Source organism: Peromyscus maniculatus, chromosome 2, assembly GCF_049852395.1.
Source record: "Peromyscus maniculatus bairdii isolate BWxNUB_F1_BW_parent chromosome 2, HU_Pman_BW_mat_3.1, whole genome shotgun sequence".
In the NCBI taxonomy this organism is placed as follows: domain Eukaryota; kingdom Metazoa; phylum Chordata; class Mammalia; order Rodentia; family Cricetidae; genus Peromyscus; species Peromyscus maniculatus.
Genome location: NC_134853.1, coordinates 141,733,180 through 141,748,605, shown reverse-complemented (window position 1 = coordinate 141,748,605; position 15,426 = coordinate 141,733,180). Strand labels below are relative to the sequence as shown.

At 43.3% G+C, this 15,426-nt stretch overlaps 1 protein-coding gene across 18 annotated transcripts in view; it reads left to right on the top strand.

The window, feature by feature from the left end:
* Macf1 (microtubule actin crosslinking factor 1) overlaps positions 1 to 15,426 on the top strand; it is a 334,145-nt gene that overhangs the window by 154,971 nt on the left and 163,748 nt on the right. For all 18 annotated transcript variants that reach the window (XM_076564989.1, XM_076565001.1, XM_076564994.1 and 15 more), the window contains 7 exons: positions 12,306 to 12,472; positions 13,251 to 13,363; positions 13,463 to 13,569; positions 14,054 to 14,173; positions 14,305 to 14,400; positions 14,993 to 15,120; positions 15,200 to 15,293. In XM_076564989.1, the coding sequence (XP_076421104.1) occupies positions 12,306 to 12,472; positions 13,251 to 13,363; positions 13,463 to 13,569; positions 14,054 to 14,173; positions 14,305 to 14,400; positions 14,993 to 15,120; positions 15,200 to 15,293 (825 nt within the window). The remainder of the gene's footprint in view (positions 1 to 12,305; positions 12,473 to 13,250; positions 13,364 to 13,462; positions 13,570 to 14,053; positions 14,174 to 14,304; positions 14,401 to 14,992; positions 15,121 to 15,199; positions 15,294 to 15,426) is intronic.

Sequence of the window (15,426 nt, the reverse complement as noted above, 5' to 3'; positions counted from 1 at the left end):
AGGTAAAGGAGAGATTCCAAGCAGAGATCCAAACTGCTCACCTTTTGTTGGAGAATGAGTCATCAGTTGTTGGAGGGGCCTGGGATTCCCTGGAAAAGGGTATGACCGTCATTGCTCACCTGCTTGATAACCCAGCGGAAAGGAACTGTGAGAAATCTGTGAGCCAACTGGTGGAATTTCCGAGGACAGCATCCTGCAGCAGCAGGGCTGTGCTGCTGCCTTTGCAAGGAGAGACTGCAGTGGAGCAGGGAGGCACGCTGCTTGGATTTCGGAGCAGCACTTTGCCTGGGACAGACTACTCCTCTGACACAGGAGATCAAGACCAACTTTCAGAGGGCTGGAGTGTGGGGGGAAGAACCAAGAACGTTCTGAGTGCCCCTCCCACAGAGTCTTGGATTGCTAAGTGCTCTGTTGTTTCATCAATACTAAAACAGTCAGGAGAACCTATTTGCATAGAACCTACCCACGTGGGTCAAGTGTCCCACAGGGGTCCCATCATGCCTGCTTCCCAGAGTGATTTATCTGTCAGTGGCATCGCTGTGAGCATTTTGCCGTCTTCCTCTGGCTATGGCAGTGATGGGCTGCATCTACATGGGATCCGGCCCGAAGATACAGAACCTGAAAAGACTTCCACACCCTTCTCAGAAGAGGATGGTACCCTGTCATTGGAGGCAAGCCATACTGATCGTGGGGTCTGGAGGAGGTGGGTGGTATATTTGGGGTAATCAAACTGTCTTCTGGATTCCTGCCTCTCAGGCATATTAAAAAGTGGCGTGGGGTAAGCAGTCAGGGTCTTGGTGCATTTCAAACAGCACTGCACGGGGCACTGTGAGTTAGTGATTGCTAGGGTTTGGCAAGCAGAATCTATTTCAGGTCTGTCCCTTGATGCTTAAAAGCAAGGCTTGTTGGCTCTGGGGAATCCCAGGTTCTGAGTATCCATGTAGTATATATAATTGCTGAAGCTATCTGGTAGGATTGTCTTTCAAGTGCAGTGCTGGATAAGTCCTCCTACTTAGGCAGGCTCTTGGTTTGTTTACCTCCTCCAAGAAGTTATGGTGTAGTCCAAAGGGGAAGAGGAAGCCTAGCTTAGTTCCTAAGATTGATAGGGGGAAGAAAAGGATCTTGATGGCTTGGAGAGCAAGGCAGTTGTCTTCAGGGTGCTTGTTCTCTCTGGAGAGTGGTGTTCTTAGTAGAGCTGATGTAATCTCTTCCCTGTGAGGACGTATCTAATGACAGCACTCATTGTGTGTTTGTATAGAAGCAGAGGACTCTTCCTCCTTGGCTTCTAATTTTAAAATTAGAGGAGACCAGGAGACATGCTGGAAGGGGTGGAGGAAGAGGGGAGGAGACAAAGAGGGAAATGAGTGAATGAGATTCAGAACTACGAAGTTTACTTTGTGATTGAACTTCTTTAGGGCTTTACTATGTCTTGTTAGGCAACAGTAACTGCTGTGACTATTTCTAGGATTCAAAAATCAGGTGAGAATTCAGAAAGCTGGATACCATGATAAGGTCACAGGAAGATTCTGGGTAGCATACAATGTAGCATGTAGATCATCCATGGTTGAATTTTTATTGGTATATTGGCCTCTGCAGCATATGAAGCACGAGCTTTAGAGATGCAGAACGGTTTTTTTGTTTGTTTGTTTGTTTTTGTTTTTTGTTTTTGGCTTAGCTGTAGACAAGTGATACTAACTACATGGTTGCCTTGATATATGAAGGTAACCTGCATGTTGGACACTAACACAGTGAGGCTAAAGATAAACTCAAAACTTAAGGTGATCTATGTTTGAAATTCCTTCTTGGATAGGCCCATCTCCATACCATCTTTTACTGCAATTTGGAGACCTCCAGTAACATCCTAAAAAGTGGCCATTGAGAAATATCTTTTGGGCTGGGGATACAGCTCTGTCTTGAGAGTGCCTGCCTAGCATACCAGAGCCCTAGTTTAGTCCCTACCACCAAGTAAACTAGACTTGGTGGTCCATGCATGCAATCCTGTCATTCATGAGGTGGATACAGGTGGTTTAGAAGTTCGAGGTTATTCTCTACTACACAGTGAGTTACAGGTTAAAGGCTGGTCTGAGATATGTGAGAGCTTGTCTTAAGTGGGGGAACCAAAAATAAAAACAAAAGGACTAGCATGATGGCTTAGTGGGTACAAGCACTTGCTGCTTAATAGTTTGAGTTGATCCCCAGAACCCATGTAAAAAGGTAGACGGAGACGGACTCTACAGCAGGCCCTGGGACACGGGTGCCCACATACAATAGCAAGTCAACTTCGGAAACATAAATTAAGTCTGGGGCTTTGTCAGCCTGGAGTACAATTGCACTATGTGAATAAAGTGTGCACTGTGGTGGGAAAGAAGGCAGGGGAGCTACGGGTGACAGCACTGGGGTTTATTGGGTAAGAGAGAATATCCGAGGCAGCGTTTATTCATTTTCTAATGGGTAGATGTTGAATAATTGAAGTAAAACCAGCTGCTGAAGTGGCTTATATTTAAAACTAATGCTATTAAAGTTGATATTGTGGAATCATAATATTATACAAAATTCATATAATTATAAGATGCTCATAATCAAGTGTGAGACTTTTTTTCATTTTTGGTTTTTCAAGACAGGGTTTCTTTCTCTATGTAGCCCAGGCTGTCCTGGGACTTACTTTGTAAACCAGGTTATCCTCAAACTCACAGAGATCCGCCTGCCTCTGCCTCCCAAGTGCTGAGATTAAAGACGTGCGCCACCACCACCACCCCTGGCAACTTCTACTCTCTTCTTGACTTTGTGGATGTGGACGTGTCCCTTGATTGAGCAAGAAGCCTAAGTGTAAGACTTTTTAGAATGGATGAAGTGGAAACATTTTGGAACTCATGATGGAAATCAGTCCTAGATACTGAACTGTGCATGGGTAGCAGTGGTACTTTTCCATGAGGCTGTGTCTTCTGGGAGGTAAGGTTCTTTACAATTCTGTGAGGAATCTTAAAAGATTGGTGGGAGAATATTTTGGGCAGTGAGTGATCTGTAGCTTGATATTATTAGCAGTAGGCTGATTCTTTGGCTGTTTAGTATGTGAGTCAAGTTGGTATGTGATATTTTCTGAGCAGCTAGCCTTTGCTTCCATCTCTTCTACCTCTGCCAAGTTCAGTTGGACTACTCTGATAGGGTCAAGGATGGGAAACGAAGTGACTGAGTCTCCATGCAGACATCTGCCATCCTCTGAGGCTCAGTGTTCTTAATGGGGCTATGGACCGACATATGTAACCTAAGATATAACTTCTAAGAAGTAACTTCTTAGATTAAATATGAAATTCCTTCAGAATGAAAATCTTTAAGCCACAGGGCATGAAAGCTGCATAGTCTCTGAAGACATAATGTGTCTTCAGGGAGCTTGTCCCTTACTTGCCAACTAGTCACAGGCCTACGGGACAGCGGCAGCTAGGAAGAGAGAGAGCAGCATGTTTTGACCCCGTAGGCATTTGTAAATGTGGAGTGGGACTCCTAGGCAGGCATCTGCCTTGAGGACAAGCTCCCTCTGTAGGGTGGGAGCTTGAGGCCAGTGGAGGAGGAGCCCCTGTGGCTGCTCACGTATCTCCTGGCTCTGGATTGTTTGCTTGTATTGTGTCTTGTTTCTAATGTGTTAGAGTAGTAATCCATCTCAGAGGATAATGTGAGTTACTGAGCGGCAGGTGTCTGCCTGCCCAACACTCCCATGCTGATTGGCGTAGGGCGTGCTCATGGAGCTGGTGACACAACCTTACACTGCGAGTTTGTTGCTTTTCAGAAATGGAGCCGATGCCCATTCATGCCAAGTGCGTGTTTTAGATAATAGAAGTTAACTGTGGCCAGTGCTACAGTTGAAACTTCCCTTGTCAGGAAATAGTTAAAGAAGAAGGAGGCTGACTGAGGGCAGCCAACAAGCATGGTTCAGAGCGCTAATAAGAAGACTGCGTTTGCAGCTGGAGCGTACAGGCTACCAGTAGCTTTGCTTTGAGGTCAGACAGGCCTTTTGGCCCTTTCCTTCTTTCCGGACTCTACTTTCTGCCATCAAGATCTAGAATATGTGGCCCATTTAAGCAAGGAAAATCGTCGAAAAATCCCTCCTCTTCCCACTTTGTTCCTGCCTCCAGTCTCCTGCCCGTATAGCTAGTGGATCCCATTGCACAGGAAGGGAGCTCATAAGCCACACCTTAGAGCCCTCCAATTTTAGGGAGGAGTTAGAAAAGTCCAGGGGCCAGAAATGGGAAAGAGGTCAGCTGGCATACTGTTTTCTGGGCCTAATTAGCCTTTCTATCCCTTCCCCATTTCTCCTCTTTAATTACAGGGAGAGTTGTTTCACTCACATTGGTTTTGTATTGTAAGAAGAAGCAAAACTAAACTAGACATGGTAATCCTGGGAGAATGTAGAAGATAGTTTTGATTAGGATTTTTCTTTTAAGGTTTTGTTTCTTTTGAATATGTACTAAATTAAATGTTGGGCAGGGTGGCTTATACATACCCTTTGGAGATAAAGGCAGGAGCGGCAGGACTTCATAGTTCTCAGCTACATGGTAAATTCCAATGCAGCCCGGGGCCAGCTATGTGAGACCCTCATCTCAAACCACAGACCAAAGAAAAATATTAATTAAAAATGTACTATAGAATTATTACTTTGGGTCTAACAATAGTGAAATTACGTTAAAAAAAAGAAACATTTTTGGGGCTGGAGAGATGGCTCAGAGGTTAAGAGCACTGACTGCTCTTCCAGAGGTCCTGAGTTCAATTCCCAGCAACCACATGGTGGCTCACAGCCATCTGTAATGAGATCTGGCTCCCTCTTCCGTATACATAGTAAATAAATAAATCTTAAAAAAAAAAAAAAGAAACATTTGGGAGATAGTTACTAAAATGTTTATGGAGAAAATAATATATATCTTTTAATAGTAATAGGGAGGAGTCAAGTAGGCATGGTGGATGAAACAAATTAGCTATGTGAGCTGATAATAGTGAAGCTAGGTGCTGGGTGTACAGGGACCTTTGCTGTTATCTCTTGGTATGTATTTAAAATTTTACATTTTAAATGTTAGGTTAGGTAAAATGAAATGTAACAGTAGTTGCTGTGGGATGTTCTGTAGGTCCTGTGGGAGCCCATTCTCAGGTTTTTTGTGGCATTACCCAGCAGGTCCGTATAGAGGATGATTAGGACCATGGGCCTGAGTGCAGGTGTTTGAGATGGTCTGCACTTGGCTGTGCTGGGGGATGGTCTGTATGTCAAGTTGCTCTGATTGGTTAATAAATAAAACCTGATCGGCCGTGGCTAGGCAGGATAAAAGGACAGAAAGGCAGAAGGAGACGCTGCAGCCGCCGCAATGACCAGAGAGGCTGCAGCCGCCGCAATGACCAGAGAGGCTGCAGCCGCCGCCATGACCAGAGACACTGCAGCCGCTGCCATGACCAGCAGCATGTGAAGATGCCAGTAAGCCACCAGCCACATGGCAAGGTATAGATGTATGGAAATGGATCAATTTAATATAAAAGCACAGTTAGCAAGATAAGAACAGTTAGCAGGAAGCAATATAAGTGTCTGTGTTTATTTGGTTGGGTCTGAGCGGCTGTGGGACTGGCGGGTGACAAAGATTTGTCCTGACTGTGGGCAAGGCGGAAAAATCAAGCTACAAGTAGTGCTAAAATTATTATATAATGCGTATACTAAAAGGGGGCTACAATCGGGAATGTGTAACATGTTCAGCTGAAGTGATTACAAGTGTGACATGGATTGCCTGGATTTGAATCTCAGCCTTGTGGCTTACAGTATACCTTGTAAAACTGTATATTTCAGATAATAATAGCATGCACTTTTGGGGCTATTGTGGGAGTTAAATGAGTTGAAAGCAAGGTACAATGCATGTTAGCAATTAATATTATTTAAAGAATTTTACAGGGCTGGAGAGGTGGCTCAGAAGTTAAGAGCACTGGCTACTCTTCCAGAGGTCCTGAGTTCAATTCCCAGCAACCACATGGTAGCTCACAACCACCTAGAATGAGATCTGGTGCCCTCTTCTGGCCTGCAGGCATACATGGGGGAAGAATACTGTATACATAATAAATAAATAAATCTTTAAAAAAAAATAAAAAATAAAGAATTTTATAAATAACATGGAAAGGACAAGTTCCTTGTAGAAAAATAGAGAAACTCTCAGGAACAAGCAATTCACATGCACATAAGCACACATCCTACAGATGCCTCATACACAGAAGAAGACTGTCACTGCTGATGAGCAACAAGATACCATTTTCCACTGTTCATGGCAGAAAAACCTTGAAAATGCCTATTGCAAGAGGATTTGGCCTCTGGGGACAAATATAAATTTGTACTGTAATTTGGGATAAAAATGCCCACATCCTATGACCTTGGCCTTGTTTTTTTTTTTTTAAAAAAAAAAACATTCATTTAACATATTTTATGTACATTGCTGTGAAGGTGTCAGATCTCTTGGAACTGGAGCCACAGACATCCATGAGCTGCCACGTGGGTGCTGGGAATTGAACCCAGGTCCTCTCAACCACTGAGCCATCTCTCCAGTCCTGACCTTGGCCTTTCATTTTGCTTATATTCTCTTACAAGATTCTGTGAATTAGAATGCCGATAGGCCTTCCCCTGACCTCTCCTGTTGCTATAAATCCTTTTTTCTCTACTCCTGAGATACAGAGCTGCTAGTAGATACCCTGCCTGGACATTTATAAAGAGCTGTGCACTGACCCTCACTTGCTCTTAAATGAAAGTTTTCAAGGTGTGATGGCTCCTGTCTAGAAGTTTGAGACCAGCTGGGGATTTCCGTGCACCATAATTGCACTTGTTTGCTCGGAGCATCTAGTCATTTCATTTCTGGAGGCTTGTACAGATTTACAAGTCTAGCTCCCCAACCTCGCATTCCAATGCCTCCACAATCTAGTTTCTGTCCAGCCTTCTCTCCTTTCTTTTCCCACTTCAACTTTCCCATCCTCACACATCAACCCCTGTTTACCCCACCCTGCGGTGTGTCAGGTCTCACTGCATAGGCTAGGTTACTTCAAATGACAATTTTATCCAGTGTCCAGTTTGGAATTCTCTTTTACTCTCTGTTTTCCAGTTCTGTAGCATCCTTTAAGGATGAATCTAAGTAATACTCATTTTTGAAATCTTATTGATCTTTGCAAAGCACAGTAAATTTTGATCCTCCTGAGATTCTTTGGGGTGTTATGATTATTGCTTATTGGGCATTGAATTACTTATAACTTTCATGTAACTGTGAGATATGAAAAAGATAAGATGAACTTTTTAGCTCCAGGTACTGGTCTTCTATAAACAAAAATTATTGTTTTTGAGTTTGTAATACCATCTTGTTATGGCCTCCCAATGAAGTTGTAGCCAGATCATTACCAAAAAACCAAACCAAACAAGAATAACTGAATAAATCTCTGTCACCATGTACTAGTTCAATCTGTATTAATTTGGTAGAGATCAAGTGACATAATCCATTTAAAGAAAAGGGGAGACAAAAAAGCCAAGAAGGTTGTTATTCTCCTTGGGAATATAGCCTTCTAACTTGAAGTGTTGGATGTAGTTATATATACACCTTAATATTAAATGTTTTTCAAGGGACAGAGAGATGCCTCAGTGGATGAAAAAGGCACTTGCTGTCCAGCTGAGCTCCACCTTTGGAACCTGCATGGTGAAAGCATAGAATCAGCTCTTCCAAGCTATACTGTACTGACCCCCATATGCATGTGTGGAGCAAACACACATGCCCCCCAACACACACACACACACACACACACACACACACACACACACACACACACACACACACACAGAGTAAACAAATAAAAGAAAAATAAATCAGTTGAGGTGTTTTTAGGAGGTTAGATGATTGGTAAGCAAAGTGCTCCCTGTGCAGGCAGAGGACTGGAATTCAGGAACAGTGGTTATTAGAGCCGAATTGGTGAGGTCCAAATTCAATGAGAGACCCTGTTTACAAAACCAAGGTGAACAGTGATAGAAGAAGACACCCACAGTTGACTTCCGACCTTTGCCTGTGTGCACATGCATGCATAAATGCACGCACACACAAGCCTGAGTGAATTTTTAAGGGCTGGTAGATAATCAGTCAAGTGTTTGTGTTGTAACACAAGGACTGACCCCCAGAACTCACATGTAAAAAGCCAGGCGTGGTGACTTGTAGTCACAGTGCTGGGGAAGTGGAAACTGTCCAGCCAGTGAGTTCCAGGCCTGTAATAGATCCTGTCCTGTCCCCTGTGCCCCCAACAGGGTTTCTCTGTGTAGCCCTGGCTGTCCTGAAACTCGCTCTGTAGACCAGGCTGGCCTGGAACTCAAGAGTTCCACCTGCCTCTGCCTCCCAAATTCTGGGATTAAAGGTGCCCCACCACTGCCCAGCTGTTCTTGTCTATAAAAAGAAAACCAAACAGAAACAAACAGAAAAGATGTTTCAAAACTGAGGAACAACAGCTGAGGATGTCTTCTGGCCTGCACACTCACGTGTGTGCGTGTGTGTGTGTGTGTGTGTGCGTGTGTGTGTGTGTGTGTGTGTGTGCGCGTGCGTGCGCGCGCGTCTTTATTTTCATGTGTGTGTGGACGTAGGAGGACAGCTTGGAGGAGTCAGTTCTCCCCTTTTACTCTATGGGTCCCGAGAGGATTTAAATCAGGTCGTCAGGCCTGGTGACAAGTGCCCTCTGCCCACTGAGCCATTTTGCCAGCCCCAGATTGAGGCTTCTAAAATTATTTATATTAGTTATAAAGCTCCTGTAGTGGTCACTAATCTGGTGTTACACAGCTAGATTCTTGTGGTTAGGAATCAAATTTTTGGAGACCCAGACTCAGAAAAAAAAAGCATGGCTGTATTACAAAAGTCTTAAAGAGAGATGTAGGTGATATTTCCAAAAAATTGCTCATCAGATAGTTTTACTGATTTAAAAAAAGATATAGCAAAAATAACATTTGAATAGCATTTTAGCATAATCATAAAAAATGCTAAATCAATTACACAGTTTAACTTGTATAGGAGACCAGCCCCCACACTTATTTACCCCAGGAAATCTTGAGGAATGAGGGATAAGAGACTTAGTTAGAAATAGAGAGGAGAGAAACAGAGAGAAAACACAGGATAGAATCGGTGGGCCTGGATCCTTAACCACCACCCCAGAACTTTACTCCAAAGTTCTATTTATAACAATGCCAAGAGTGGAGCAAAAGACCTCCCCCTTGCTAGTTACCATCACCTGGTACCCAGGCCCGCGGTCCAGTCAACTTCTTATGCAGTCCTGCTGGGTACAGCCGCTAGGAAACCTAGTGGGCTCCAACAAACTTGATTATTGCTTTCATTTTATTTGTGGAGGGGGTGTGGATATATGTAGGAATGAGGGCGTGTGTGTGCATGTGTATATGTGCACATGTATGTAGAATCAGAGGTTTACAACATGGAGCATCTTCCTTAGTTGCTTTCTACCTTGGTTTTTGGTTTCTTACTAAACCTACAGCTTGCCAATTTTCTCGTCTAGCTGGCCAGTGAGCTCTAAGGATCTACCTATCTCCACCATCTACCCATTAGAAAATGAATAAACGCTGCCTCGGATATTCTCTCTTACCCAATAAACCCCAGTGCTGGCACCCGTAGCTCCCCTGCCTTCTTTCCCACCACAGTGTACACTTTATTCACACAGTGCAATTGTATTCCAGGCTGACAAAGCCCCAGACTTAATTTATGTTTCCGAAGTTGACTTGCTATCGTATGTGGGCACCCGTGTCCCAGGGCCTGCTGTAGAGTCCGTCTCCGTCTACCTTTTTACATGGGTTCTGGGGATCAACTCCGTACTGTACTACCTGGCATAAGGTTAAGATGTTGGCAAATGCTTATAGAACTATTAGGAAATATTATGTTTGTGGGATGCTTTGGAGAAGACATTAACTGCGCCTTGTGTAGTGTATGATAGGAGGAGGCTCGAACGGACACGTGTAGTCTCTGACATGGTTTTGAGGCTGTCTTTTTACCACTCAGCCAGGGAAGGAAACTCCCTGAAGTGGAAGGTGGATCTCTGCTTTGAGTGTTAAGGTAAATGCTTCGGCAGACCCTAGTGATGGGAGACATACCACATGAGAGAATTACGTGAAGAGATGGACAAAAGCCGCATTTAATTACTGAGATGCTGGTGATGGTAATCATATTTTTCTCAACCAGTTTACAGTCTAGAAAGGGTTGTAATCCAAGCATGGTATTTTTTTTTCTTCCCCAAGGGAGCCAAACATTTCTTTGTCTCATTAAACCTGTGTTGAAAATCTGAAGTAAAGCTCTTCACTAAAGTGGTTTCAATGCTGTCACCATTAGTGAGTGTGCTCACGACTTCTGTGAGGAGATGCTGCTGTCACCATTAGTGAGTGTGCTCACGACTTCTGTGAGGAGACGCTGCTGTCACCATTAGTGAGTGTGCTCACGTCTTCTGTGAGGAGATGCTGATGTCACAATTAGTGCACTAAACTTGTTTAACTTTATATACTGCTTTGAATTTGCAGTTTGCTGGATTCTTGATAGACTTTACCCTCAGATGCTTTCATGTATTTACTTTTACTATTTCATTAAAAACTGAATAATTATTAATTAAAAAGTCCTCACTATTTGATCAGCACATGAGGCGAGTGTGCGCAGTTTTCAGAATCTCAGAGCTGGACATTATTTCTTCACAACATCTGAGCTGCTGTTGATGTGTCCGGTGACCAGGAGCTCACCCTCATTTTTAGATAGTTTGGTATTAGCATGTGGTGCCCAAACCTCAAGAAACCTATAGAGAGAAAGTTAAATATAAGAATTAATAATTGGTAGTACAAAATAGCATCCAGTTAAATGATGATTCAGGTTGTTAGGGCTGTTGGTGTTAAAGATTTACTAAAGGAAAACCATCATTCAGTGAAGAGAGAAACAAGATCTTTTTATCATAACCCTGAGTTTGGGGTAGATTACCATATCTCCCCTGAAAAGATGGTCCTTATCACTCCTGTTTTTATGCATGTAAGAACTGACCTTGGAGCTGGGAGGGTGGGATTCAAATTCTGGTCTGTGTGGAATTACAGGTATGCACATTTTCTCCTGCTGCATTCCTTCTTCTCTAAAGTAGATCTGGTGTTCCACTTTAAGAAATGTCTTCAAATATCTTTTATTTTTCTTAAATAAAAGTGTGCAGAGCTGAAGAGATGGCTCAGTGGTTTAACATACTCACTGCTCTTTCAGGGGACCCAAGTTCAATTCCCAGCACCCACAACAGGCAACCACCTATAATCCCAACTCTAGGTGTATTTGACACCCCTTGCCTCTGTGGACTCCTGTACCCATGTGCACATGCCCCTCCCCCACACCTGGGTGGTGTTGACACACGCCTTTAATCCCAGCACTAGGGAGGCAGAGACAGGCAGATCTCTGTGTTTGAGGCCAGCCTGGGCTACAGAGCAAGTTCCAGGACAGCCAAGTCTACAAAGAGAAACCATGCCTCAAAAAAACTAAACAAACAAAAAACCAAGCGGTGGGGAGACAACCAAACCAAACCAAAACAAACCAAAAAAACCCCACTCAAATCCTATCAAATCAGAAAGGGCTGATTGGTCTATAATGATAACAAAATAAATGGAGAGAATATTCAATATTGGACATTATCATGTATGATCATAGTATGTAGACTAAAAACAATACAACTATGCTAGATGTCAGTTTTGAATTAAGTCTTAAAGAATACGTAAAACTTGTTAGGAAATGATGAAGAATATACACAAAATATTTTATATAAAAATGTTTACTGAGCAAAAGTAAGCATGAGGCAGCAAAAAGTTATAAATATCTTAAACTCTAATGAGAAATCACTGGTTACAAATTATAGCCCATATTCAGGCCAGAAGTCTTTGGAAAATAGTCATTAAACTTTATAAAAAGAAGCAGAATACTCAAACCCAGAGATCCACCTGTCTCTGCCTCCTAAGTGCTGGGGTCAAAGGTGTGGGCCACCACTGCCCGGCCAGTTGGATACATTTTAATTTGTGTTTTTCCAACTAGCAGAGGGGTTGAACATCTGTTGGAGCTGTCATCAACAGTGCTGCCAGCCAGTGTGGGTCTCTCTTCCTCCATTAGTCATACTAGAGAGAGAGGAGAAAGACGAGACTTCATCATCTTCGGAGGGCTTATTCCATGTCTCATCTGTTTGCAGATCTCTGACATCTACATTAGTGGGGAGTCGGGGGATATGTCTGCCAAGGAGAAACTACTCTTGTTATTCCATGTCTCATCTGTTTGCAGATCTCTGACATCTACATTAGTGGGGAGTCGGGGGATATGTCTGCCAAGGAGAAACTACTCTTGTGGACTCAGAAAGTAACAGCTGGTTACACAGGGATCAAATGCACCAACTTTTCTTCCTGCTGGAGTGATGGGAAAATGTTCAATGCGTTGATACACAGATACAGGTACGTGCAATGGGATCTCCGTGCTCTTAGAACGAATTCTTCTCATCTCATCGTCCCCTTCCACCAAGGATTAGACCGTAATGAACTGTCATACCATCATCCCCTTCCACCAAGGATTAGACCCCAAGTCACTGCTTTGTTTGGAAAGCAATCTTTATTGAGCCCTACTGTTTAGGCACTGGCCGAAGGAGTGAGCCGGTCAGTGTTCTTGCTTTCAGGGAGCTGCCTGTCCACTGAGGAGGACAGGCAGTAAACAGACCTGCGTGCTGTCATACAGTGGCAGGCACAGTAGAAGGACAGAGGTATAGGGTTATGGTAATTTGGACAAAGGTGACCAGAGATAGCCTCTTAGATGAGGATGTCAAAAGTGAGCCGTGCAGACTCTGGGGTCAGAGCATCTCAAGCAGGGTGAAAGAGCAAGCGCACAGGGCCTGAAGAGGGACTGGATCAAACTCAGGAGCAGCTGACTTGGAATGACCTGAGGAAGGAAGATAGGAGTGTGAACCACAAGAACAAAAGTAATTTGAGCTCTGAGTGGTCATACACATGTATCAATTTTCACTTTGTACTAGTTTATGAATTTGTGTAAGCTTGAAATTGGGTAGCATTAGATGCCTGGTATGCAATTAAAAATAGGTTCAGGATTAGAATCCTCCTACCTTCTGCTTTCTCTCTAATTCATTCAGTGTTTGCGTTCTGGGAACGTTAGGTTCTCCTTGTGTGAGCTCATGTGCTGTGTAGATGATGGTTTTTCCCATGCCTTGGTGGACTTTTACAGACCCGATTTGGTGGATATGGAGAGAGTGCACATCCAGAGTAACCGGGAGAATTTGGAGCAGGCTTTTGAAGTAGCTGAGAGACTCGGGGTCACCCGATTGCTGGATGCAGAAGGTGAGAGTACTGAATTTTAAGGACATTTAGCATGTTTACATAATTCCTTCTCCTGGTAAGTTCCCCTCTTCTGACCAAGAAATTCTACCTTTCTCTCAGATGTGGATGTGCCATCTCCAGATGAAAAGTCTGTAATCACTTACGTGTCTTCAATTTATGATGCCTTCCCCAAAGTCCCTGAGGGTGGTGAAGGGATCAGTGCTACGGTAAAAGAACATTTTCCTAAAGTACCTTGATTTGTTGAGGTAGAGTGCCTTTATTAGCTAAAGTTACTTAAATTCTTATGTATTTACAAAGACCACCTGAGTCAACATTACCTCTGTCATAATGGACACTGTCATAGGAATGAGCCTCAGCATTGCTCATGTTATGCCATCTCCCATAGACCATAGACTGATACAAGTTTGATTAGGCACCATGGCTGTGAGCTGTAGGCTAGCCTTGAACTCACGGCCCTACTGCCTCAGCCTCCCAAGTGTTGTAATTACAATGTGAAGAATCACCTTTGGTTTATAGTCTTCCTACCTGTCAGGGTGCTTTCAAACTGAGACTTTGAGGATTAAGTTGGACATCTGTCTAGGCAATTAGAAGAGGGTTTTGTATGGCATGGGGTGGTCTGAGCCCTTTATCCTGTGCTGCTGCTCCTGAAAAGTGCGAATCTGGTCTATGATGTTTGCCTTCTGTCTATAGGAAGTGGACTCCAGGTGGCAAGAATACCAAAGCCGAGTGGACTCACTCATTCCCTGGATCAGACAGCATACAATCTTGATGTCAGAGAAATCTTTCCCCCAGAATCCTGTTGAACTAAAGGTAAAAAGGCGTGGACTTAAGTTGCTTTTTCTAAATTCTCTCTGGGAGTAAGCCTCAGAGCGTGCCGCTGCTGGCTCTGGGGACGTGGTGTGAAAATTGTTAATTCATTCATCAAATATTAATTTTTGTAGGCACTTTATAACCAATATATACACTTCAAAGAAACAGAAATTCTTGCCAAGGAGAGAGAGAAAGGAAGAATCAAAGAGTTATATAAATTATTAGAGGTAAGGAAGCATATTTTTGGTTAAGACTTGGGGTTTGCCAGTTTGTACTGTCGTTGCTTCCTAATAGGTTCCACGTGTTCTCCTTTTATCACTACCAAGGGACTGATGCCCTTGGCGGATCTTGAATATCTGGTAAAGGAACGTTATCATCAAACTGTCATTATTAAAGGAGTCAGTGAAAAACATCGTCTCTATTCAGAAATCTTTTTTTCCTTGCTTTTTAGAGGGAAACTAAGTCTTTCCCTCAGACGAAAAGACAGGAGATGTCTGTTCATATTTTATTTCTACAGGATTTGAAACTAAAGAGTTGGGTGGATTTAACTTGCCAGAATCAGGTTCATCTAGAAGACAGATTTCTAGAAGTGATAGAAAGGATGGAACAGTTTAGAGCAAGTGGTCTTTGCACATTAGAGCTTAGATACAAATGTTTTGGCTCTTAAGTTGTCAGATGTTTTATTCTTTTCCTGTATTAGATAGTGTGAAAAACTGCTGATTGACTAGATACCCCCGCCCCCCAAAAAAGCAAGAAGCAAAATATGAAAACAGGCCAGCGGGCAGGCTGTGGTTGGGGACTGAAGAGTATCTCTTTCAGGTGTGGATTGAATTCGGCAGAATTAAACTGCCTCAAGGCTACCACCCTAACCATGTAGAAGAAGAGTGGGGGAAACTCATCATTGAAATGCTAGAGCGAGAGAAATCCCTACGGCCAGCTGTGGAGAGGTGGGTCCAGAAGGCAGTCTGACATTTCCTAGGGGCTACTTTGAATCTTGGACTTCATTATGGTCTTTATGTTTTTTAGGCTGGAATTGCTGCTGCAGATTGCAAACAAAATACAGAATGGTGCTTTGAACTGTGAAGAAAAACTGACACTAGCTAAGAATACACTGCAGGCTGTAAGTATTTGCCGTCTTACATCTTATGTCACATGCTTTCCACCTTTCCCCGGACTGCTCTAACAGTCAGCGTTAACAGTTGAGGAATCCAGCTGTGTTACTTCCTTTTTCTTGGTTCCCTCCATCCTTGTGG